Raw genomic sequence first — 27737 nt, 5'->3', positions numbered from 1 at the left:
ATTCTCATGCGCCTAGAATAGGGGGCTATGCTTTGTGCAATCTACTCTACGTGGATGATTTAGTCCTACTTAGCCATACGGCAGTTGGCTTGCAAAATCTTCTTAATGGTCTGCAGGTCTACGCAGAAGAGAACAGCCTCTCAAACCTAAACAAAACCATGACATTCAACAGTAAACGAAAAAAGAACCATCTGGTACCTGGGTGACAATCACATTGAATCAGCGGAGGTTTATAAGTACTTGGAAGTCTACTTTGACAAAGAAGGATCATTCAGGCGTCAACAGGAAGAGATTAAAAGGAAAGGGATAATTCTTGCTCTAACCATGAAAGGCCTATCAGTCAAACTCCTGGGCCCTACGCTGAGTCCTCTCTTGGTGGTAGCGCGGGCAAACATCCTTCCCACCATTACCTATGGTAGTGAAGCATTGCGCGGGAGAGTCACCAACCTTTTGGACAAAACGCTTGTAAAAGCCTATAGATCTATGTTCAGCCTCCCGACTTGTACCTCCCCGGCACAAATTCGATTGGAGTTCGGCCTTATAAAGCAAACTTGGGCCAGCTACGGAGTATATATTAACTGTTGGAACAAAATTAGAACATCTAACCCTAAAACCTTAAACCACCTGCTGTGGCAAGAATTACAACAGAGGGAGAACTTGCCAGCTAGACGTTACTTGCAGGAGGCTCTGGCCAACACTGGTTTACTGCCGCTATGGGACACACAGTCACCACTCAATTTTAAAAAAAATTGGTGTGGCAGGCATTGAAAATACAGTCATTGGTGGAGGACAAAGCTGCCTTTTCTGCCAGAGCGCCTGCATTGATGACTTCGAATTCGTACAGGACTTTAGCCCCGCAACAATATTTTAACTTGGGCTATTCAAAAGCACTGAAACTAAAAATGTTAATGCTATGACTTGGAGTGATGCCATGCACACAGCATCTCCCCCCCCCCCCCCCCCCCCCCTGGAAAAGGGACCCGACCGTCACAGTATGCAGTTTATGGAAAAAAGGACCGGGGGACATTACCCATACCATTTGTTCTTGCACGGAAACACTTCAAGAAAGGAGGCAACTGTTAAAAATTCCCTTTAATCAAAGGGGGATTCGGTCAAGGAGGCAGGCAGTATTTGCCTGATTTGACCCAGCATCCCCACAATTGAACATCAGACTAGTCCAATTTCTTGAAGCAGCCCGGGCAAAAATACCAAACTGACATCCTGATCTTCGGGCACCACAGCCTTAGGCCCATCAGCTTTTTGTTGGGGGTGATCCAATTGATGTAGGCATCTGGGACACTTGTAAAGGTGGCCACTGTACGTTTAAATTTGTATTTTAACTTGTAAAGTCAATAGAAACGCTTTTATTAACAGTGATATTTTTCAGTGGTTGTATATTATATTATACATATGGTTTTTAATTTTGTATGTATTGTTTTTAAGTAACTCTGCAAATAAAATACATTTCAAGCTTCTCACACGTGTCACTGACTATCTCAGCCGCTCTGATCTTGCTGCGATAGTGGCCTGAGAGGAGATGTGTTAATTTCACGACGGGGAGGACTTCTCTGTGCAAATAAGTTTGACGCGATTTGTAGGGTGCCTTTTCATTCCTATGCTCTGCCCTGCCTTAAACCATGGCCCCTACAATGTGACAGCTAGGGAGTGATGTGCTTAATTCACACAGCCAATTATAAGCAGGGCATCTATTAAAGGCAGAGCTCAGGGTGACCTCTGTCTTGCATCTCGCGCCAAGTGAGTTAAAAGTCGCGCCGCGAACCCATCAATCAGATCTTGTCATAGGGACAGTATTCACCCTATCTGAGGGTCAGAGCTCTGCTGTGGCCTGGCAGCTGCCTTTAGGGGCATGCTTCCTGCCTCAAGCTCTGTCGGCTCACACCCTCTTCTCCAGTCTTCTCGCTGCTAATTGCCATATTTACGTATATTACTTTTTACTGCACGTCAGCCTTGCCCAGAGGCACAGGAGCGGAAAATATATTGAGCCTCAGTGCTTGAAAGTTACTTTTTCAAGACCTAGCAAACTAGTTTACTTCCGTACTTCAATTGTTTTTTGTTTTTTTAAATTTTTTTTTTTTTCTTTTTTTTTTTTTTTCTGACTTTTAAATGTTTGGAAAAGTTAAACCAGCGAGGTCCCGAAAGTGAAGATCCCCATGCTGTGGCTGCACCGTGGTCCTCTTTATCTTTATGGGGCCATGTGAAACACATGGCCCCATAAAGAAACTGCTTTGTGACCTCAGCAAAGCAGGCCACCGAGACTGGATCGGAGGAGAAATGGTGTAAACCAAAAACCCTAATTTCCAATGGCAGGCCACCGTTTAGCATAAACGGTGACGCCAGCCAATGGAAATGAGGGATGGGTCTTCAAGCCCTTTACTGAAACTCCTCGTTAACAATAAATCTCGCTGAGGCAAGCAGCGCTTTGCACTGCCACGCCACGCTAGACCTATAAACATTGTAAGGCTACTGAGGATCCAACGCCCTACATTGTAATCCGTCACCCCACTGTGAATGACACGAGTCCCCGCCACCCTGGTCACTTAAACCTGAATTAACCTCTTGTCTCTGGTCCTTCTGTGCCCATTGCCCATGCTCCCTCACCGAAGATGCTTCTACCACACTCGCCTATCTTCTTAACCAAAACTGCATTCCTCTTGTTCCACCCCTTCACGTTCACCAATATAGAATGGCTAGAAACATTTACTACCTGCATGGCTAGGAAGAATTTGGAACCATTCTTTTCTCCCTATGTGGCCTCTTGATTTTCACCACACTTCAGAGGTTGCTTTTGATTTATGTGCAAGCTAGACTGGTTTTTCAGTGTAAAGAGCTTTGTGAATTAGGCAAGCAATTTTTGAGTATAGGTATTTCCTCGCTTTGAAGTCAGTTGAGCTGCTTCATGGTGGGAGTGATGTCATCAAAGCCACCAGCCGCTGTGGAGTGTGGCTTTCAAGGGGGGCTAGGTGCGTGTGTTTTTTTTTTTTTTTTTGTTTTTTTTTGTTAATCGAGCGCAGCTGGGAGGGGGTCGGAGATGTGCAATGTCTGCTTCCTGCTGATGAGTCATTTCAGGACTACTTCAGGGATATATTTGTTTTCAGTCCGGGTTGCATCATTTTTCAATTTCAAGGGGTTGAGTTTGGTGATCTGTTGCTAATGGGAGGAGACTACCATCATAGGAGGTAGGGCTTCGGGTGGACCTTTTGGCCAGGGGAATCCTTGTTGGTTCTTAGTGACCAATATTCCAATTTAAAGCAGCCTGCATGGGTTACACATTTTGATTAAGGTGTGTTTGGTAATAGATGCACAGGTATAGGATTGCTGGCATTTCGTTGACAGAACTCCTTTGAATTGGTTTATCCAACAAAGTTGGGAGATTGTTTAGTGAGCTGTTGAATCCCGACCGATCCTTACTTGTGAGAACTGAAGTTGTTTGGGTGGGGGGAAGGAGGAAGAAAAACAATTCTCTAACTGTTGCGGTTTTTTTTTTCTAGGCCTCATTGGAATCTGAAAATCCTTCAAAAGGTGGCATTGCCAGAACTAAAAAGCCCCCTGGCAAAAGAGCAGTGTTGGGAGAGCTTGTGAATAAAGCTACTGCTGGAGTGCAGCAAGCAAAGGTAAGAAAATAGGACTTGACTGCTAACTATTGTATGCATGCTGCAGTCTGTAGTGCCCCACCCCCCCCCCCCCCCCCTGCACTCAGTTCTTGTGGGGGTTGCCCAGTTTCATGTCTGTCCCATCTGAGTTTTGAAAGCGGTAGGGCTTGTTCCCTCTTTCCCCATAACGTGTTGTACACTAGACTGCTCAAAGGGATAGTGTATAATGACTGTTCACCCACTGACTACCTAGTCCTTAATGGTTGCCTTTTAGAGTCTTAACATATTCCTATAATGCTGTAATGACTGTCATTGTTAGAAAATGAATGGACTTGGTGATTGGGTTACTGGCAACCCAGCATTCTGGCACCATGATAAATGACCTACCTTGATCGCTGCTTTTTCCCCAAAGAACACATATTAACAGTTGAACCCTTCCTTGTAGATCAGTGCAGTTTATGAAATCTTCGCATTATCCTAGGTATAAAGAGTGAGGATGGTCCGGTTTCAACCAAAAAACTGTAAGCATTAGCCATAATGCAGACTGCATGTTATATTCTACACAAGGACAAGGGGATACTCTGTTGAACCAATATATTGAAAGATGGCTCTGTGGCACTCTACCTGCTGTTAGGTGTTTGAGGTCACTTTATGCTGGCACGTGTAACAAGCTGAATGCATGACCACAAGTCCATATGACCAGCTGACGGCTTGTTCTTTTTATTTGAACAAGTGAATTTGAACAGAAGCTGTTGCATGTAGGATTTATATGTACTTGGTGACTAGCTGCATAAACTTAATTGATGGCACTATTACTTTCCTAGCATGTCAAAGTACCGGTTAAGATGCATCCTGTTGCCAAACCTTCCAATGTTTCGGTGAGGCCAAAGCAGCATGTACCAGTGAAGTCTGTTGTACAGGAACCTCTCCCAGAGGTAAGTCTCTTGCACATACCACTCTTGTTGCACATCTGGGCATTAATTCTGTACCAGTTGAGAGCATGACTAGACCAAAGCCCACGTTAGGATTTGGATGATCCTGTAGCTCTCATGGACATCTTAATGATGGTGGGCCCAAACATGAAATGATCTGGCAGGTTCTCACTCAGGGCTGCCAAGTTAAAATCTAGCTTCTTGCTGAGTCCACCCTCTAAAGTGAGGACCCTCTCCCCTCATTTCTTAAATGTGAGCTAAAGGCCATCTTTTGAGTGTAGTGGTCACTGTTGGAAGGGCATGTGGGGAACTGGTGTTGAATTTTGCACGTAATGAACATTATAAAATGGTGCCCATGGGGGGGGGGGGGGGAGGTGTGTGTGTGTGTATAGATATATAGATCTAGATATCTCCCACCCACTGGGAGAGAACAAAGCGGAGTGCCCTCACAGATTTTCACAGCGTATTTAATCCTTTACAGGTAATATCACAGGTAATCTGCAGCGCAAAACCAGCGCGTTTCGGTCTCCATGAGACCTTGGTCACGTTGGATTCTCAGTTTTTCCCGTCATACTTATTTTGAAACTAAGTCTCATGTCTTCATGTCACAAAAAGGAACCATTTAAAAAAAAAATGCTCGGCATTCTGGTACTTGTAGTTAAAAGCACTACAACCGTCAATCTTACAATAAACATTGCGTAAACTATGTCTGAACTATACTTGTCTAGACACATGTATATCAGCCCTCTAGTGGGCGTTTATTCTCGTTTTTAACTCGTATGATTGTTATCGCAATCTTAACCTTTTCCCACTGGACGGAATTTGATAACTATGTCATTTTCTAGTTAAAAAAAATCCTATTTGCCGAATTGAAAATAATAAATACAAAACTATTTTGGTGGTGGTAAAACTTGGTCTTTGACCAAAATTGCAGTGTCTGCGAAACTCATGGATTCTTAATTTATAAATGTACATAAAGTTCTTCATCCTGGTTAAGACCTTGCGGCATGTATGTTCGTAGAGCAAGTATTTGTCAAGATTCCCACTGCCGCAATTTTCTTTCACGGTTTCCTCTTCTCACATGATCCACAGTTTCAATACCGTAGAATCGCAACTGTTTCCAGTCACAGTTATGAGCTTGCTCCATGTGTTTTGCCTCCGCGTTACTTCTGTCTTTGGCTATGGTGGCTCTTACATGTTCTAAATTTTATTTTTTTAAGCTCACAGATTGTGCTCCCAACGTACTTTAGGTGGCATGGGCATTCTATAAAATAAGCCACAAACTGTGTTTTGCAAGTTATTAGTTTCTGTATTTTCCATCTTCTTGTTTGCCCAAATTTCCTTGGTGTTGCGTGCAATTTAGCAAACCTTACAGTTGTGACATTTCATGAAGCCCGTAGTTTGTAGCCATTGGGAGGTTTTATTTTTCCCAATGAATGTCGCTACTGTTGGGTCCAGGTGTAGAATCTTCCAATTCTTCTTTAAGATCTTTTATTTGTTCAGATTCTTGAGATAATGTTGTGACCAGTCTAATTGTATTTGTTTCTGTCACTGGAAGTTTCCTTGATCTCATCTCTTGATTTTGCTTCTGCTCTGTTTTGACACTTCGTTATGGTTTCCTCTTTGTAACTCCTACTTCGGGATCTTTGTGTTTGGTCACTATGCTTATGCCTCTCCTTTTTCAGAGCATATCTGCTTGATCCGCAAAAATTCCCCATAGGGAATATTCTGTCTGGATTAATGAATTTTGATGGAAGCTTTGAGCGTGTAACACTGCATTGGTAGCTGTTTTTTGCGGTGGAGTGTTGTATGTATTTTTCCAGATTTTACATAATAGAATTTCAAAAGTATTTTGAGATACTTAACACGGAGGCAAATCTACGGTTTACCTATGAAATCAGCCAGGACAGGGTAATCCTTCGAGAAACAAATTTATGTAAAATCTGGAAAAATCCATACAACACAACTGCAAAAAAAGCTACCAATGCCGTGTTACACGCTCCAAGCTTCCATTAAAATTAATTAATCCAGACTATCCCCTATGGGGAATTTTTGCGGATATGCTCTGAACAAGAGTGGCATAAACCTCGTGACCAAACACAAAGATTCCGAAGTAGAGGTTTACAAAGAGGAAAAAATAACGAGTTGTCGCAACCGAGCAGAATCAAAATCAAGAGATGATCAAGGAAACTTCCAGTGACAGACAAATACAATTAGACTGATCACAACATTATCTCGAATCTAAACAAATAACAGCTCTTAAGGAAGAATTGGAAGATTCTACGCCTGGACCCTACAGTAGCGACATTCATTGGAGATCATCCGAACATTACATTTAGGAGGGCCAAAAATCTTAGACACCCTAGTACATAGCCATTTTTTGAAACAGAAATATAAAACCTCCCAATGGCTACAAACTACGGGCTTCATGCAATGTCACAACTGTAAGGTTTGCTAAATTGTACATAACACCAAGGAAATTATTTGGGCAAACAAGATATGGAAAATAAGAAACTAATAACTTGCAAAACAGTTTGGTTTAATTTATAGAATGCCCATGCCACCTAAAGTACGTTGGGAGCACAATTTGTGAGCTAAAAAAAAAGAATTTTAGAACATGTAAGAGCCACCATAGCCAAAGACCGAAGTAACGCTTTGGCAACACCTGGAGCAAGCTCATAACTGACTGGAAACAGTTACGATTCTACGGCATTGAAACTGTGGAATAAAATGTGAGGAGGAAACCATGAAAGAAAATTGCGGGAATCTCGACCAATACTTGCACTACGAACATGCATGCCGCACGGTCTTAACCAGGACGAAGAACTTTATGTACATTTATAAATTCAGAATCCATGAGTTTTGCAGACCCTGCAATTTTGGTCATAGACCAAATTTTAACGTCACCAAAATCTTGTTTTGTATTTGTCAATTCGGCAAATGGGATATTTTTACCAGAAAATGAGAAATGTAGTTAACCTTTTCCCACTGGACGTATTTTGATAGATTGCGATAACTTAATCATAAGAGTTAAACGGAGAATGAGTCCCACTAGAGGGCTGATATACATGTGCCTAGACAAATATAGTTCAGACCTAGTTTGCTTACACAATGTTTATTGTAAGAGATTGAAGGTTGTAGTGCTTTTAACTATAAACTACTAGTACCAGAATGCCGAGCATTTAAAAAAAAAATGGTTCCTTTTTGTGACTTAGTTTCAAAATAAGTATGCTGGATAAACTGAGAATCCAACCGTGACCAAGGTCTCATGGAGACCGAAACATGTTGGTTTTGTGCTGTGGATTACCTGTGATATTGCCTGTAAAGGATTAAATAAGCCATGAAAATCTCCCCGTGAGTGCGCTCCGCTTTGTTCTCTCCAAGTGGGAGGATTTCTGTGGGGTTTAATTAACGGCTTGGCTCAGCTGAGGAGTTCAGCACCACGCTAAAGAGGCGCTGCTACACGCAGCGAAAAGTGAGCCTTGCAATGGTTGGTGTGTGTGTGTATATATTATATATTGTGTATATACACACACAAAGAACTCCACTTTGCCGGGGGCCTCCGACTCTGCAGAGCGGGCTCCCAAGCAGGAATGGAGAATCCTGTTGGTTGCACTGACGAAAGAAAACTGAGCCCACAGCTACAGCATCCTTCCAAACTGACGCTTTATTGGTCTGTGGAGTGGCAGCGTGAAACCACCCTTTATCCTTGCGCGTTTCGGCGTGTAGCTCCTTGGTCACAGGTGAGTTGATTCTGTACATGATTCAAGTTAAAGTGGTCACATGGTCTTTATTCTAGACCACCATACCCAGAATGCATCAATATTCAAATCGCTTGGCTCAAGTTTCAATTTGTGCTAAAATAGCTTTGCATGACTGCCAGTCCATAAAGTGTTCACAATGCAAAAATGGAAAGTAAAAAGCACAGTGCACTTTGCTGCCACTCGAAAAAAATGTTTGCTTGAAAAGGAAGCACGGAGTCTGCCAGAAAGAGGGTAACCCCTCCTTCGTTTCCCTTTCTCACTACTACCACCACCAAATAATCCTGGAAGTCCAATGATTGGTGTGGTATAGAGCGTGTCATGACCCCTCCGTTAATACACACACAAAGAACTCCACTTTGCCGGCGGCCTCCAACTCTGTACACATTTCTACTTCTACCTTCTCCACCTGACCACATGTAGGCTTTATCCGAAATAGATTGTCTATTGAATTTCACTTACTTTGTCTTGTTTTCACCTTCAACTCGCTATCTTGTGGTTTTGCAGCATCATTATTTGAGAACTCTCACGATTAGTGGCTACCCTATCCAGTGATAAAGCTTGGTTTCAGTTCCCATTGTCTTCCATATTAAGATGTGAGGACTAGACAATAGTCCGATACAAGTTAAAACTGGTATTCTGTGTGAAGATTCACTGTCCTGTATTAAGCAAGTTGGCAGGCCATCATTAAGGCGGCTTGTGAAAAGGTGCACCCTGAATGCTTCTGTTTTCATTAAGAATGTACATTCCACCCAGTGGGTGTCCCAGCATATTCACCCCAACATTAGCCTACTCTTTCCTATCAAGAAGGACCAAAACACCAAAGCTATTCTCTTAATATGGTAAACTTTAGAGTTTATAAATGTATGCTTAGGAGGACGGAACCTCCTATCCACCCACTTCAACATCTACATGGGGGGCCCCCCCTCGCAACCATCGTTGGAAACCATTGGCTGTCCTACGCAGATGACACCCAGCTTATCCTCTACCTCCCAAATGAACCCAACCTCACCAGACCACTTCCAAGAAGGGATGATAGCCGATGCCACCTGAATGAAGAGCTGCCTGAAACTAGACTCTGAGAAAGAGAAGACCTCCTCCTTGACGCCACCCCCTACACACGGGTCCATTCCTGGTGGCCCCTGCATTCGGAACAGCCCCCAACAGACACACATGAAACATCCATCATACTAGACTCATCACTCGCAGTGAACCGCCAGATCAATGCCATATCCTCGGCCTGCTTTAACACCCTCAGTGTAATCTGAAAGACGCTCAGATTGATCCCAACTGAATCTAGAAACTGTAACGCACGCTGTCATCTCTCAGGCTGGACTATGGCAACACATTCTACGCCGAAATGAGAAACACTGCAGCCATACTGATCCTAGACATCCCCTATCGCAGTCACATCACCCAACACCTCTGCGATCTCCACTGGCTCCCTATTGAAAGAGACTAACCTTCAAACTCCTCACTTGTGCATACAAGCCACCAGACCAGCATGCCTGAACAGCCGCCTCTCCTTCCATGCACCCAAAAGACACTTCGATCAGCCGACCTCTGTGGCCACCGTTCTACGCATCCACAAGACCAAAACGGGAGTGAAGTCCCTCTACCTTGCAGCCAAGGCCTGGAACTAACCCCACTTCCGGCAAGCTGCCACGCTGCTCTAGTTCAGGAAGGACTTCAAGACCTGGCTTTTCGGATGATCCCAGCACTCAACGGAGCAGATTTCCTCACCTCCATTCCTGGAGACCCTCGAGTGAGTAGCTGCGTGTTACCAATCTCCTGATTGAATCGTGGTGATTTGGGCCTGCATTGTAGCTGCAGGACATAGATGCCTCTCCTCCACCATGAATTGTCTACACCAGTACATTCTCCAGGAGTGACCCAATCTATATAACAGGTGACAGTCTAGTGCATGACACAACAGGACAATTAATCTAGTCATCTTCAAATGACTTGCTGAAGAGTAAAATCAGGATTTTCTCATTGAGATGCTGTGGTGTGAGCATTGTATGAACCATTTACCCTACAACATCGCCAGTTTTGCAGGAGGGGTGGGGCCATAATTTCTCCCAAGCAGTGAGACCAATCCTTCGTGTCTGCTTGTTTATTGCTCCTAGATGGGATTTTACACATTACTGTCCCTTTTTAATGTGGCAGATTACGCAGCTAAAAGCATATATATATTTTTGTTGCAGATTCTACAGCTCAACAGTTATTATCCAACACCTTTTTTTTTAATTCACCAACTACAATTGCGTTTTAACCCTTAAATATTGATAATCATAATGCTGTGACACTTGGAACTTGCACATTTCCAAAACTGGTCCAGATTACATGCAGTTTGATTGGCAACAGTGATTGGATTTTAATTAAGGCTCTTTTCCGTTTTTGCAGATGAATACAGACCGAAAACGATGTGTTCTGTCTGCATTTATTTTTAAAAGTGGATAAATGCAGAACATTGTGCTGCTTTTAAGTGACTCCATGTTCTGTCTTATGATTTATAGCCCAACAGCTGCGCAGATGAACAGCATGGGAAATTTAAAAAAACAGGATAACATTTCTTTAAATAATAGCATCTGTCAATATACATTTGCGGTATAATGCTAGTATTTTACGTGTGTATTCTGTAATATTTGGCAGCTTAAATGGCTAAAACATGACAGACATCAAGGTATGAGTGCACATCTATCGGTTAAATATGGAAATGTACTGTTTTACTTCACTTGTATGCAAAACAATTATGGCTAAATAGACGGACATTTTAAAATTACCATAAAACCAGGGGGCCTAATTATTATATCTTCTGGTAGATGTCAAATTTTTCATGTGTTGCATAATTCCATACAAGGATTATTGAATAGCCCTAAATCTTTTGTGACACAAGGGTACCTTTTTTTGAATGACTGAATTTCATCTAGTATTCATAATCTGACCTATATAATTTACCTTGAGGTTTGCGTTGACAAGACTCCTGAAACTTTTCCACTAGTTCCTTCTGTGGAGACTTGGTACCACAGTGGCTAAATGTGACTTCGCTCTAGAATGATTGGCTACGTTCTTCCAAATAAACGCATTTTCTGTAAATGCCTTCAGTATTTAGCATGATCCTTGTGGTAAGGCGTTGCTTCAAAGTATGGGGATCATCTGGTAGACCATTGGGCTGGCCTAAAAACAACTATACAAAGTGATCTTTAATGGTCAATTTGGTGTTTTTACCAGATCAGTAGTTTTTCAGGAACGTTTGGTTTCTAGCCCTCCCTTTTTTGTTCACTGGGTTTGTTAATTTTTGGCTATGGCATAAAACTATATTGTGAGCAATGCGACTGCTGTTTTAGGTTTGTTACAGTGTGGAATCATTTTATGATACAATTTTCTGTAGGTCTCTTGCTCTGGTGTTGCAATGGAGTTTGGTCCATAAGTATTCCTGAAGCTCAGCACTCCGTTTTGAGCTTGAGGCAGTTTTCTTTCAGCCAACTGGTCATGCTTTGTTTGAGGTTTGTCTTGGAGGTCAATGTCAGAGAGGGTAAAATGGTCTGGGATCATCAGCGTAGGAATTGATGATCCCATGGGATCTTTTTTAGCCAGAGGAGTCGTGTATATTTCAAAGTGTGGGGCTGAGTGATGATCCCTGTTGGATTCAGTAGATGAGGTCATTGGGTTCTGATATAAATGGAATGAGCCTGTCCTCTTCAGGAGAAGTAAGCTATCCATTTGAGAACAAAAATCTTTGTATAAAGGCATTCTTGATTAGAAAGCTAAAACTGACATAGGCCAGGTAACAGTCTCCCAAATCTGCGTGCACCGATCCTCCAATCCTTTCACCAGATGTTTGGGTGAAGTCCTGAACTTTCTCCTGTATATGGTGAACTTGGATTCTTCCAACTACTGCTTCAGTGTGTACGCCCCCATAAGAGTACATACCTGCATTGCACGTAGATGGCAAACTGAAAATAACCTTACCTCTATATAAGGCTTGTTCATGTTTCAAAGGTATGCACAGTTTTGTTAAGAAAAATAAGTTTGCCATAGTGAAGCGAGGAAGGCTCCTGTTGAAAAAGGTTAAACTAATTACATTAAAGGGACACTAACTTATGTGCACAATGTAGATTAGAAAAGTTTGGGAATTTTAACTTCCTTGCCATCTAACTGGATCTGCTCAGGTCTATAGGTAGTTTTCTTACACTAGTATAGATCTTAAAGTGTCTGCCCTTATGATTTCCACAATTATGTTAACAGCATTTTTGAACAAGTGTGAATAAGTAATTCTTTATTGTATGATTACCTAAAATCGTTAAATACAATACATGTTACATCATAAATAAGTACATTTGGTTGGTCAAAAGGTCTACAAAAAAAAATTAGAACATCTAAAGGGGGGGGGGGGGGGGGGGAAACAGCCGGAAAATAGGAGCGCGACAAATATGGGAGCGCAAACATGCAATAAGATGTCATGCAGGCATAAGTGTGAATATTTTGTGCCCAGGCAGACGGATGGAATGGCGCACATGTGAGTCGTGAGAGCCCAGTGCAAGGACGTAAAAAGAAAACTGAGCGTCACCGAATAAGACTGAGGCATGACTGTGAGCATGCAGAAGAGTGTCATAGAAGCAAGCCCTTTCTTTTTTTTTTTTTTTCCTCATAGGGGTGTGGGATAAATTAAGAGACAGTGCACCTCCCAAGGCGATCTATAGTGTTTAATGATGAATAATAATCGGAATGGGCGCAGTATAAAGTCATGATGCCAAGGTTGCTGCCGCATTATTTTGCAGTCCTCGTCGGTTCTTGCGTTGATCAGAGTCCTTCCAGTTACCACATAGAACTTCCCAATTAGCGCGAGCTTCATCGGCACTGGTGTGGTGTAGATTAACATTAGAGCCTCCTTGCATGATCTTACACCATTTTGAATGAACATAGTTCTTAAGTATAGGCGCCTCGGGCTTAACAGAGCTGGACAGCAGCAGATAACGTTCTCAGCAGATTCTATAGAATATTGGCACAATTGACATCCACTACTTCTTGATGGTGTATTTTCCAGTGAGCCCTGTAATGATAATGTTAGGAGCCTAGTCCTCAGAACATTCAGTAGGGCTTGCTTTCCCAGTCCTGCTTTCAGGTATGGTTGACATGAGAGAGCTTCGTGTGAGAAGACTAGGACCCCTGCGCCACAAATGGATCTGATCCGTTTGAGGTCCTGTTGTCTTGAAGTGTTCTTTCCCTGCTTTTTTTTAGCTTAGGCCGCCCCTTGTTAATTGTGTCTGCTAGATCAGCTAGCAGACCCAATGTCTTGTTGGCCATCAAGAGGTACTTTGCCCAGTGATTAGTGTTATTGGTGAAGACTATTTGTAGTGCTTTCCCGATTGTACCAGGACCTCCCTTAATCGCATGATAAAATGTACTTTTTTTTTTTTTTTTTTTTTTTTTTTTTTTTACATTCTGTATCCATTGCTGAAATATTTAACTCTAGGTGAATCAGTGTGCACCTTGTTGATAATGGAAGCTTAAACCTTTCTGAAAGCCATGGCGTGCAGGCGCTTCAATTTGTCGGTCAACAAGCCAGGGAAAGCAAGATGGCTCGGTGTTGAAATTTGGCTTGGCTTGCATTACTCGTCGAGTGCCCTCCGTTGAGTGGCTTGGAAGCTTATGGTTAATTTAAATAAGACCTGTGTAACTGTAGCTGATTTTGCCTCAAGTGCTTTGGCCTGTATTGTTGGTCTGCCAGTGTCTGAGAATTGTACTCCCAAATAAGTGTACTTGTTGACAGTAGCAATTCTTAACGGGCCGAGATGCCAACTTATTATTTTTTTATTATTCTCCTTGTTTTTGGGTGGGGGGGGGGGGGGGGGGTTGTGGCCAAAGACGGCACCTTCGTTTTATTTGCATTGGCTTAGTTTGTTTTCCATATTGTAAAGATGTAATGTCTCCAATGCCCTTTTCATGCCTATTCTAGTTTGATCCAATAGGACAAGGTAATTCGCATACTGCATGATTGGAAGTCTAAGGTAGCTCAGTTTTCGGCAGAAAGATGTTGGTGTTTAGAAGTGCTTCTCCCACTTCTGCAGTATACAAGTTAAACAGTGTGTGGGTGCGATCACACAACCCTGGATCATGTCCCTGTTCCCCGTGGCACATTGCAGCACACCGCGTGAGTACGGAAGTCCAGTGCCTCCCGATGCAGGTAGGCAGACAGCAACCACAGCTCAACCGCCGTTGCGGGAGCTCCGCGGCCCCCACATGGTCGGCCGCATTGCCGGCGTTGGAGCTCACACATGGCTCTCAGCATCGGAGCCTCGTAGAGTCCCAGGAACCAGCCTCAAGTGGGACCCACACTTCCGATCTCCGGATCAGTCCTCAAAGCTGTTCTCGGCTCAGTCCAAGCATCCCAAAATGCTCATTAAGCTGGTTGCCACGGGAGGAGTGAAACGCTACGCCATTTCTCCCGGCGTCCAAACCCCCCCCCCCCCCCCCCCCCCCCAGATTACATCTTTCTGAGCAAGAACCTACTGAATAGGTGTGACGAATACAAGGTACCACACTACTGCAAGCGATCACCATCCAATATACATCCTCGTCAATGTAAGTACCATGATGCATGAGGAACACCTAACTGCTGGTAAGATGCTTAATGCAAATAATAAAACAGCACAGATAAAACGAATTAAATGGGGACCCATAAGCCAGGCCAGATACAAGTGGAAACAGGTTATATGCACAACTGGCCCTCTGAAAAGTTGGCCAGAAATCATATCTTCGCTATCTAATGCTCTGTTTGCAGGAAGGCAACCCACATATAAAGGAAAACGCACCAGAAATGGGCCAGTCAACCGCATCAACAAAGCCTTTAGAGAGCAAAATGCGGTGCCGTCTGGCAGAGTTACAGTATAGGAGAGAAGGGAAAAAAAAAACCACATGGACGGAAACACTTTTGAAAACATCTAGAAAACCGCATAAAAAAAATTAAAACAAAATAAAAAAAAAGTCTGGCAGTTGAAACACCACAACACAGAAGAAAAGTGGAAATACATCTATGCTCTGCTAGCACCCAATAAGAACAGGGAGTTTCGGAGTTATGTTAATGGTCTAAATGGAGGAAGCCACATCCATAATGCTGCACCTGCCAACAAATGGGCAGCCCACGCAACAAGGCTATATGTCGACCAAGATAAACCCATGGCAAAAACCATGGATGTAGAAGGCAATTACCCCGACGAGAATAAGGCAGAGGAATTTGCCCCAAAAGAAATACTAACCACCTGAAGGGACACATCGCTCGGCATAGCGAGGATGGACAACCTGAAAATACTTTCACTTAATGTTAAAGGTCTTAATCAACCTGTTAAACGTCAGAGTTCTAGATTACCGACGCAGACAAAAGGGGGATATTGTCCTTTTGCAGAATCTACAATTGATGCTAAACAATTTAATACACTTCGACAAATTTCTATGTCGAAGTGGCAGGTTCGGAGGCAATAGGCAAGAAAAATGGTGTTTTAACATTAATAGCGAAAAAATCCAATGTTGACTTGCTCTCCTCCATAGCTGACACTAAGGGGAGGTGGGGTCACAACCAAGTTGCTCAAAGATGATACTGAATTCTATGTTACTAATGTTTATTCTCCTAACACACGTGCTTTAAGCTTTTGGTCAGACCTCACTAAACAAATTGAGACCATCCCTGACTCGGCTATACACATTCTCGCAGGAGATTTCAATCTACCCTTCGACCCAACTCTTGATAGGGATTCCCGGTGCACCTTCTGTGGCAATAAGTCTCATAAGGCCTTCACTAACCTTTGTACCCGATTTAACTTAGTAGACTCATGGCGGTTGCAAAACCCTGATGGGAGGGACTACACTTTTTTTACTCATCTCCACATGATTCGTTCTCCCGTATCGACTACTTATCACGAAGAATGGCATCCCCAGGATAGAAGACGCAACAATAGAGCCAAGGGTTTTATCTGACACTTCATGTATATCCCTGTCCATTTCCAATGTGAAATCGTCTACTCGTCAATCAATTTGGCGGCTCAATGAGGAGGTACTCGAAAAGGAACATCTGTCTGCCATTGAATCTGCCATTAAAGATTACCTGGAACATAACATTAGGGGGGACACCACTGATCTGATCCGTTGGGAAGCGCTAAAAAGTACTGTTCGAGGGGTCATTATTAAAATTGGGTCAGCTATGAACAAGAATCATAAGGCCCTTGAAAATCTAGAAAGAGAAATATCTGCTCTGGAGAATAGACATCTGCTTTATAGGAAGGAAGATACACTGCATAAGCTGGCCAATAAGAAATATGAATACAACAAGATAAGTGAAAGAGCAGGGGTTTGGCCGAATAGGAGGAAACAATTTAAGCTATGTGAATCAAATAAGGCTGGGAAGAGTCTGGCTGCCTATCTCAAATTTAAGGTGCAGAAAAACAAGAAATTCCATTCAAGATCAATCGGGGGTGGCCCACTCAATCCTGTCAAGATCGCAGATGTATTTAAAGACTTTTATGAGCGTCTCTACGCAAAGAACAGAGGTAGAGGAAACCAAAATTCAGGGCTACTTAGGGGAATGTGAGCTGCCGTCCCTCTCCCTTGCCGCTCAAGCCGAGCTCAATAACCCAATCCTGATCCAGGAGATTGAAAAGGCTATCAAATCATTAAAAAGTGGTAAGGCGACCGGACGGGTTTACTGCTAGATTCTATAAGTGTTTCTCCTCTCTCCTATCACAGCCACTCCTACACCTGTTTCAGGAAATCAATAGTACAGGGGAGGTGAAAGGTACACTATCTGAAGCTATAATTGCCGTCCTTCCCAAAGGATCCAATACTCCCTAAGAACTATAGGCCTATCTCGCTTATTAACCTTGATTGTAAGCTCTTAGCCACGATCCTAGCCAATCGCCTCCAGAAAGTTCTGTCCCAACTTATGCATCCCTCCCAAGCAGGCTTCTTGAAGTATAGGCTATCCAGTGACTACACCAGAACATTGGCACATGTACTTTAAAAGGCGAAGCTTTTAAACACCCCCACTGTAGCAATTACGCTCGATGCCGAAAAGGCATTTGACCAAGTAGACTGGACTTACTTGGAGGCAGTACTAAATAAATTTAACCTAGGTCTGTCCTTCACAAAGATGATGTCCCTTTATTCCTGCCCCTCTGCCAGGGTTAGAGCTCGTGGCTCATTCTCATCATTCCGATTACAACAAGGAACCAGACAGGGCTGCTCCCTCTCCCCCTCATTATTTCTACTAGCGATCGAACCATTCCTCCACCACTTGCGGATTAGTAAAGGCATTTCGGGAATTCCATTTAAAGACTGTACAATAAAGCTAACCTCATATGCTGATGACGTCCTGGTTGTCTCGGAAAAGGCGGAGGAGGCTATACCAACCCTCATGTCCACTATTGACTAGTTCTACCAGGTACCGGGGTATACGTTAAATAAGGATAAAACTGAGGTTAAATTGTTAAATAATCAGGGTAATAAGGATGTACTGGGGGATTCTGGTCTAACTTGGCAAACGGACTGCTTCAAGTACCTGGGGTTGGACTTTGAGAAGGACCGAATTACAACACTACGCATTAACGAAAATCTGACCTTAAAGAAAATATCAAAATTATTAGATGGTTGGTCTCCTAAGTACCTCTCATGGTGGGGCAGGGCCGAAACCCTGAAAATGATGGTAACTCCATTGGTGAATTGCCTGGCGAGTATGTTGCCAATGACCTTTTCGGATGACTTTTTAGCCAAGGTGGACAGGCTCTTTGGTACATTCCTGTGGCAGGGGAAGAAACCCAGGATATCAATGAAGAAGCTACAGCGCTCTAAAGAAAAAGGCGGCCTGGGTCTCCCCAACTTCAGGAATTATCAGACTGTTTTCCTTTGTAAACAAGGCGCACAATGGTTGATTGAAGACTCGGCCTACACCCCGTTGTGGCTGGATGTTGAGAAATCCCTCTTTATAAGGTTCACCTTACTTACTATGGATCTCTCCCATCTTCCTCATTCAAAATACATCGTACTAAACACAAGACGTGCCCTCCTAAGACTCGCTCAAGCCCACAAAACAGGCTTAAAAATCAAACGCTACCATGGTAGCCTTGTGGCGTAACCCCTCACTTAAGATTGAAGGAAAACCCTTCCAATGGGAATATTGGTCAAAGAAGGGGTCAATTTGGTGAGCGACCTGTATGAAGGGATACACCCTTTGCCGTTCTCCTCGCTCCAGGCCATGCATAATCTGGCACCGATAGACTTTTATGACTTTTTGAAGCTAAAAGTCCTTTTATCCACACGTTTCTCTTAAACCCTGTGATCCATGGCTTAAGACCCATATAACGCGTATCATGGCGGCTGGTCATTTTGTCTCAACATACAAGCTTCTTCTCCCTCTACCTAGGAAAGCTCACAGGCTAAATTAAATTCGATGGGTGTCGGAACCCAACTCTACGGGCTTAATGTTTGATTGGGAGATGATTCACACCACTGCTTTATCGAACAAAGTCTCACCAATACTATCCCAAACCAAATACATGCTAATAAACAGAACGTACTGGACACCAGATAAGGCTATCTCTCAGTTGGAGTTTAAAAAGCTTAAGTGTTGGAACTGTGACTCAGCTGTAGGCGATTTGGCCCATATGCTTTTTAACTGTCCCTCTCTGGGATCATTCTGGGGAAATTTTTTGACTGCATAGAGCATATTTTCCGTATCGAACCTCCGAGGGAATTAGTTTATATCCTACTGGGTGTCCTGGATCAGAACCTAGTTAACGCACACTTCTGCCAATTGCAGGATATATTGCTTACCCTGGCCTGTAAAGTAGTGTTATGTAAATGGAAGAGCGCTTCTGAGGTGTCCTTTAGGATATGGCAAGAATGGTTATCCTTTCTAAGAGGAGCTGACAACCCTGCTCTACATTCCTCCCCATGGCGCTCTTCCCACAAGAAGCTTTGGAATCTCTTGATGCCTCATCATTTTCATTTGATCCTCCATGATGTGTTATAGTCATGTGTAAAATCAGTAACGAAGTGGAGTTTGTCGTATACTCGATAGTGTATGGTGAGGGGAAAAGGGAGGAACCATCATCCCTAAGGGGAATTATTTTCAATGGAATTTACGAAAACTTATACAAAATAGAGATTTCAATCTAGGGCTCTGAACAAGGCCTTGTATATGCAGCATTGTATAGGTAGTAATGGTTTTCAACTCGTATTTCAGTCGGATCTCATGGTATGTGTTTTATGTAACTCATGGAATAGTGTGTTACCCTGCATTTATTTGGTATGATTTATTTATTATGACAACGTATTTCATTCACTTGTATCTTTTTTTTTTTTTTTCTCCTTTTTCAATAAAAACGATTTGAATTTTTAAAAAATGTAATCTAGTGTGGATATTTTTAAATGTAGGTGGTTTCCTTTTGGGCTGCCCTACTTGGTTCACATACTCCAGGTTAAATTAGTTGATGCAGGCTTCCATGATGTTCCGTCCACTATCCCCTTGGCTGTGTTCCAGGTGGCACAGAATTCTCATGTTAAAGTCCCTGGTAATAATACAGTTGTGCCCTGGGTTCTCATGGAGGTATTCTCTAGTCAGTCTGGTGATCATCCTGGTACTTGCCTTTTTTTGGGGGGGGTGGGGGAGAATTAACATAGCGGTTAATTACTGCATTTGTGGTTGGGATACCCTCTAATCCAATTCCTTTTATAGTTGTGATCTGAATGTCCGGTGAATGTGTAGGCCATTCCGTGTTTTTATTTTTTATTTTTTTGTACATGCAGGTTTAGTTAATCAAAGATTGAGACCCCACCAATCGGTCTTCCAAAGATGTTTTTCTTGGCCAATTTGTGGATCACCTGGAAGCCTTGAATGGAATTTGGTGTTACCGTCCAGGTTTCCTGCAAGCATAAAAGATCTCCTGTTTTGAGAATCCATAGCTTCTACGTTGGCTAAGGTCAATTTGAGCTTTGCCACGTTCCAACTTATTAGTCTGATCTTGGTTCTTGTTATCGCCTCTTGTTTGCTTCTGAGACTGTTGGTTTGAGCATTCCCTATTATCCTGTGTTGGAGTCCAGGCAAGATTTCTTCTGCTAGGGATTTGCTCTCCTGTTGGTATGCAGTGCCATTGAGATCCAGGCCCAGTCCTCTGATGTGGCGCCCTGAAATGATCTTGCCTCCATGCAATGTCTGGTAGCATCTTCCTTCTAAAGCTTGATTTTAATATTCTTGTTGCAGATTTGACTCTGGATTTTTTTTTTTTTTTTTGTGCCCCATAGTATACTTTTCTATGGTGCTGGCACCCCTTGTTTGTACGGCCTCTGCAATAGTACGTGGGGATACTTTTCCATTGTACATTTAGCTACACGGATGCCCTAAACCTTGAGTAGATTTTTCTCGGCCATGTTTTGAGTGTCTAGCTTGTTGGTCCACTTTGTTAGGGTTGACTCCCTATGGCTTATCTGGGTGTAATTTTTAAAGTGCACCGATGCAAGATGAGCTGATGTTAAATAGGCCAATGAGGGTATACATAACAGGAGTTATAGAATATTTGAGTGTTTTTAAAATGTCACCAGGGCCTCTTGTCTCAAATTCAGGGGTGAGGATCTCTGTCCACTCCGAGTCTGCCAGATGTTTTTCCTAAATTATTTCCATCCAACTCGTCTCTGCCCAGCTTGCAAAGTTGAGTAATCTGGCATCCCTGTTTGGCCATTATTCCAGCAGGGCATAGCTTGTTTTCCCATCTGATTTACTGTTAAAAGGTTGCTCACAAGTCTGGACCCTTTGGTTGAACAGTGACTTCTTTCATGCTAATGTGAGTTGTGAAGTTGCTCTGTTTAGGCCTTAGCATTGCTTTATCATTACAGTTGGATGTACCTTCAACGAGCAAGGTTCCTGCTCTAGTGCTGGTGTCGACATCTCCAACTTCACAAGGTTGCATTTCCGTGGACCTGTGTCCTATTATTCAAAACAAGTTTTATTTTTGCTGGTCTCGGGCAGTGCCCTTGCATCCCAACTTTCTGTTCTTTTAGTGGCGTTTCTGTGATTGGTGTTTACCGCCTCGGCATAGGTTTGTACCTGAGGATTGATAACAGTGTGGGTGTTGGAGTGCATTGAATTCGCCTTGTGCGGATTTTTTTAAATGCTTCACGTTCGGATATTTTGGGATGGAAGTTTCCTGGCTGCTGTTAGCCGATGAAGCTTCGACTATAGTACAGTTTCTCATTTGGAAGATGGGATAGTTCAATGGGCCCTTGTCGGTGCTATCTGTGCAGGTGTCGGGCTGACTGCAGACTTTGTTTGAAAAAGGTGTGTGTATGTATATATATATATATATATATATATATATATATATATATATATATAAAATTTCATTCATGTTGTGTTTTTTTTGTTTTTTCTTGTCGCCTTGAGCTAACCTTCAATTGTTCTTTAGTCAGTTTTCCTGCATTGATGTCCATCTGTGCTGGGTGCGGGGCTTTCACTTTTTCCCGGGAGCATGTTGATTGTAACTGCAGTGCCAAGTATTGCTTATGGTTCCTTGGCTGTTATTACTGCTCCAGAGTATGGTTCCTCTTTCAGAGTTCTTTTTTTTTTGTAAACTTTATTGTGCAGATTAGAATCATTACAAATATGGGCCTACAACCACCAGGGCCGGCCACTAATATATGCATGCCAATCGCTTGAAGCCACAATGCAATGACTGATCCCCAGAGGCTCAGCAGGGTTACGGGATACATTCTCTGCAACTCAGAAGCTAGGCAGGATACAGTATTTTAAATTCTAAAAGAAAAACAAACCAGAAAACAAAACTCAAGGCGAGAAACAGTCTAAACTGTGTCTAGCGCCGATTGGGGGGGGGGGGCGGGGGGGGGGTCCCACCATAGCAGGTAAAGAATCAGGAGGACCACAGAGATAACCAGGGGGGGGGGGGGGCAGCGGGGAAGTCAGAACAATCAGACAAAAGGGTACAGTATTCCAGGAACCTCCGAATCAGGGGGACAGAGAAATGTCCGGAGTATCTAAAAAGGGGGGCGTACAGATGTTACCTCGATAGGTGTTCCACTGACCCCAAATTCTACCCCACGCCCCAGGCTTACCCCGAACCAGATACACCATCTTCTCTCTGAACATGCACCAGTCCATGTTCTCCTTCCACACTGTGGGAGGCCGTCTGGAACCCCAAAGCTGTGCAATATCCCTCTTTGCAATCATGTTCCCAAGTGCCGCCCACCGGGCCTGGGCGACGTTGTAATCATTCGGCTCCCATACATTCAACAAACATCGACGGGCCTCAGGCAAGAGCGACCCCAGTGACACACTCCATTACAGCATGCACACGGTGCCAATATGCCGCAACCTCGCGGCACTCCCAAAGTATATGAAGGAAGGTGGCACTCATTCCACAGCCACGCTTACACAACCCATCCGAAGAAAAACCCATCGCAACCAAACGAGGACCCGTCACATACACTGTAGAATTTTGAGCTGGACGAGACGGAGACGGGCAGGGATGGCCACCTCTTTCGGGGAGGACAGTGCGGTCTCTTTCAGAGTTTTTTATGTTTAGCTGTGCTTCACTTAAGGTGTTAGCAAGTCAGGCAGTGTAATTTTCCCCTTTTGCCTCGCTAAAGCTTTTTACTGGACTTGTGGTTCCCCCTTCGCCATTTTCTGATAGACCACTGATCAATTTTAGAATTAATCATGTCCACCTTTTTGTTAATTGTCAAGACACTTTGTGCAAGCATGTGTATGAAATCCACCCGATCTCTAATATGTGGGATTGCCAGGTGAGTGCCTTTACTGCTGCAAGCAATGATTAATTTATTGTGTTTAGAATATATTCCGGGCCATTGTTATGCATTGACTCTTGATCACACTGGATTGCGTGATGTTGGCCCATGACCACTCCTGTGGGTTCCTCTGCCATGGATTGTGGTGTACTGGCTGATGTTGCTTTTTTCTTTAATAGCTATGTAAATGAGTCTGGAATGCAAAGGTCACCAAATTGTTGTGGTGGTTGCGTCCTTCTAAGATTGTTAACTGGCATGAAGAAATTCTGATTAGTCCCCCGGCCAGAGGTTAATAGTCTTCCAGTCTTGCCCCCCCCCCCCCCCCCCCCCCTGCCAAACCCTCTTCCGCCAATCCTATTCCTACGTGCCACATCTTGTGTGAATATTTCCAATTGATATCGAATGCAGAAGCCTGCAGCCTTGCCCAACTTACCCAATCTCTGGCCTGGTCTCTTGACTGCTGCTGCCTCGTTTGACTATGTCGAATGGCTGTTTGGAATTGCATGGGCTGTCCTGCCTGGGGCGTTTATCTCATTGGTAAGCTTGAATTCCGTTTGGCTGAGTAGACCCTCCTAACCAGTTGTAAGAAAATATGAATGTTGGTAATATTGGTGGTGTTGGCTTAGATTGTGAAGGCTTGATGTTATAGGCTTTACCCAAGAGTCCTTAGCAGTTGCAATGTTCAAAATATAGTGTCTATGCCTGTGTGGCTTTAGGATCACAACTCGGGCTACAACTCCCTCTCACCTCCGGCATCTCCAGGTCTCTTGGGCACGGTGGTGAAACAGAGCAGGCAAGAAGGCAGAGTGGGCGGAGCAGACTGGAGGGCAAGCTATGGGGGCAGCGCAATGCAGCGCAGAGTGTGTCTCCCCAGGTCCTAATTTGCTCACAGCCTCTACCGCCTCTGTACCGGCAACCAGAGCTGCCTTGCCCACGAGCAGCACCCAGTGCAAGTTGCTGGCTTTGACTTGCCGGGCCGCTTCTGCGGAGGGAGGGGAGCGGCGATGCAGGGTGGGAGCAGGTTGCTGGCTCAAGCACAGGGCTGGCCGTAGCGCTAGTCTCAAACCCCCCCCCCATGCCTTTGGCCGCGAAGCTATGAGCAGCACTCGAAGTGCATCTATCCTCTTTCCTGGGTGTGTGTAATTTTTCTTTACAAAATGTCCGCATGTCTCCAAGGAGAGAAATTTGAGGTCGTGTAGACCTATTTAGAGTGTATTTTCAGAAAGGTCTACAGACCGGAGGCTTTATTTTACAGTGGTTATCTCCTTCCCGCTGGTCTAAACAGTAAAACTATTAAAATGTATCCCTAGCTAAGAACTTTCACAATGTGATCCGCTATCTTCCTCTTGAACATGGCACCTTTAACACAAAGCCACGTAGAAGAAAGACCTATGAATATACAAAGGTGACTTCTGTGCCTTTTCTGAAGAAGAAAACAAAAATAACCAATTTTCTTCCTTTTTAGAGTACTGACAAAGCTGTAGAAGGAGGAATTGGGACTTTTTTTGTCTATTTTTAATAGGAGATGCTAAGTGTGGTGGGGGAGAGGTGATCTGTTTACCCATCCCTTGGAAGGCAGGCTTGCCCTTGAATATTAATGGCCCATTATGCGCCTGAAGTGTAGATCATGTTTCCTATGGGAAAATCCACATATATGCGTATGACCACGGCGGCAGCATCTCAAAACGCCTGTGGCACTGGTCTTGATCTATTAATCATGTAACCTTAAATGGCTTTACTTCACATCACTGTATTGTCAATCTGGGGTTTGAGCTCTTTGTAATGTGATCATCCGTAAGCAAAATGAATTGTGCTTCCCAGTAGTTGACAGTCAATATTTGAACCTCTGCTTGATCTGTATCCTTTTGTGTAGGTTCTCTGCTCTTCCTCAAATGATGCTTCCATGGATGAGGACCAGTTGTGTCAAGCCTTCTCTGATGCTTTGATGAATGTGGTGAATATTGATGAGGATGATAATCCCCAACAGTGCTGCAGCTATGCCAAGGAAATATTTGTGTATCTCCGGCAGCTGGAGGTATGTAAATGCAACCCACTGAGCTATGACTGCAGTCCTCCGGGTTAGTAATGTAAACAGTTGGCCAACAGGCTATTGAGTCTGCAGAGGTCACTGCCTTTTGCCACTTCTGGATCTTTTATTTTTACCCCACCCACTCCTTGCCTTTTGAAAGTGGTGGTGAGGCAGATTGTCTGCTTGTACTTCTGGAGGTGGGATTGGTTTGCAAAGAACAGTTCAGCTTTCATAAACGAGGCCATATGACAGTAGGGGGCAGTTTGCCATGAACCTAATTCCAATTATGCCATAGTCTTAATCGTAGGGCAAGTTCCTATTGGTGTTTTTTTTTAAACTTTTTACATGCTTGCTTGATTAATCAAAATTGGTGCTGAACTCTCTGAAGACCATGGGTCCACGGGCTCAGTAGTTCTTCCATCTCCTTTGTTTCTTAGAAATTTAATCTCTGGCTGGTAGAACCTTCTATAATGTGATGGAAGCAATTCATGTTGTAATTGGCATGCTTTGAAGCAAAAGCCACCTTTCACACCATCAATACTTTGCTCAGACTGGAGAGGAGCACTATGTCAGTTTCCCACTGTACAGGAGACATGTGGGCCACTGCTACTATGCCCTAGTGGCAGAGAGGGAAGGTGAAAGTAAAGGATGTTTCTTCAATGTTTTTATACAAACTCATGAACTTGGCTTTTGTGAATGGCCTGTATCTCAAATGTTTTTGGAACTGGCATATGTCGCGCTAGTTAATAAGAATACTGCTTGATCAGTGCTGCTGTAATCATTTCTTGCACTTAAACTGGTAGTGTACCTGGATAGGGAGCTTTAACAGAAGAGGAAATCGTCCTGTACTTGCAGTGACCACAGAGATTACTTCAAACATGGCACACTGCACCATAAAACCCCTGGCTGAGCCATACCGCCTTCGTTCGAGGTGGTCAGTGCTTTTCTCCTTCCAGGGTTTCAAGTCTTGGCACCAGAGCTTACTGGCAGTGTCTGACCTTTTGAATCGTTGGACTTTTGTTCTGTATAATTCATCTTCTAATAGTCTGGGGCTTAATCTAGTGTATATTCGTCTTGGGACAATGTACCTTAAGGATTTGCAGTTGTAGCAAGGATAGCTTTCTTAACTGAATCGCAGCAACCATCCGCTGACCAGCTCACTAGGCTTTCTGCTCTATCGACATGATCACCCCTCTTGTACAAAGATTTCAGCGTGGGTCCAAACATTTCTATCGCAGCTGCAAATTCTACAGTGGCTAGAGACAACATGCCACACAGGCTTGGCACCAAGCTCACAAATCCATTATGAGACTACAGTTATATATATATTTTTTTTTGCAAAGTTTTATATAGCGCGAACTTGACCCGAATCCAATCGGGTATCAGAGCGCTTTACATACCACCAGTTACGTTACATTGGGATACACATTCATTCTTTGTTGGGTACGGGGAGATTAAGTGATTTGCCCAGAATCACAGGATGTTCAGTGTCATTACCGAGACTCGAACCCAGTTCCCCAGGTCCGAGGTCGAGCGCCCTAGCCGTTAGGCCATCTCCTCTGTGAAGTCTGTTGGGGTGTTAATTTTATTCTTGTACTTGAGGGGGTTTTGGTGCATTGTGGTGTCCCTGATGGAAAGCTATGTAGTACTACAGTCAACCTTTTTGATTTTTCAAAAATCCATCTTCCTTTTATAGGAAATTGATTGCTATTGTACTTCTATTCAAAATCACAAAACCAGTGGATAAGCCTTCTTTTTGGCTCCTGTTACACATTGCAACTGCAGTGGGAAAGAGTTCCAATCTTAATTAAGTGGTCTAAAATGTAAAAACCTGTCTTTAATTTTGTCGGACTTTGGCTTCCATGCATTAAAGTGTAGCTTCTAGTGCTAAGAACCTGTCTAGGTGTATGTTATCAGTAATTCTTTAAAATAAATTGTGTGAGATATAGGTGGACTTTGCCACTGGGTGCTCATGGCTGACCGTTGCAATGTTGTAGCCAGTTGGGTGGGTGGCCTTGTTTTTATTAACTCTGCGCATGTGGCACTTTAGTGCAGAATTTTACTGTTTTTAGACTTGCGCTTTCATGGAGGTGGAGTGGTAAACTTTTCTTTCACATCTGGAAAAGATGGAGTCTTTTTTTTATTTTTTTTGCTTATGCAGCCCATATGTACCTTGTGTTCTCATTCGGTGTAAACGTTTAAAACCTGCATTAAACCTCTTCCTTATGTAATGTTCCAGGTGCAACAGCCTGTTTTTCCAAGGTACCTTGATGGACGGGAAATTAATGGGCGCATGCGTGCTATCCTGATTGACTGGCTTGTTCAAGTTCATTCCAAGTTCCAGCTTCTTCAGGAAACATTATACATGTGTGTCGCATTAATTGATCGTTTTTTACAAGTAAGTATGAACTGGTGTGCCGTGGAACCTCCAGTCTGCACAGTTTGGAGAGACCGGATTTCTTTTTTTTTTTAAACAAACTTTATTGGGGCTTTTACATTGGTTCCATAAATCAGCAGCGTAGCGTAGTTATTAGCATTCAGGAACGTACGTAGCTGTCATAACATTCACATCGCAATTGCCTTACAATATAAGAGG

At 43.4% G+C, this 27737-nt stretch overlaps 1 protein-coding gene across 1 annotated transcript in view; it reads left to right on the top strand.

Annotated features, from left to right (window-relative positions):
- The window catches only part of CCNB2 (cyclin B2), a 64387-nt gene that overhangs the window by 19929 nt on the left and 16721 nt on the right, over positions 1-27737 (top strand). Inside the window, exons 2-5 of the mRNA XM_085643739.1 lie at positions 3510-3632; positions 4436-4546; positions 24986-25147; positions 27381-27539. Of these exons, the coding sequence (XP_085499865.1) occupies positions 3510-3632; positions 4436-4546; positions 24986-25147; positions 27381-27539 (555 nt within the window). The remainder of the gene's footprint in view (positions 1-3509; positions 3633-4435; positions 4547-24985; positions 25148-27380; positions 27540-27737) is intronic.

Source organism: Triturus cristatus, chromosome 3_1, assembly GCF_964204655.1.
Source record: "Triturus cristatus chromosome 3_1, aTriCri1.1, whole genome shotgun sequence".
Taxonomy (NCBI): Eukaryota; Metazoa; Chordata; class Amphibia; order Caudata; family Salamandridae; genus Triturus; species Triturus cristatus.
Note: the sequence above shows the minus strand (reverse complement) of the source record. Positions and strands in the feature narration are given on the sequence as shown.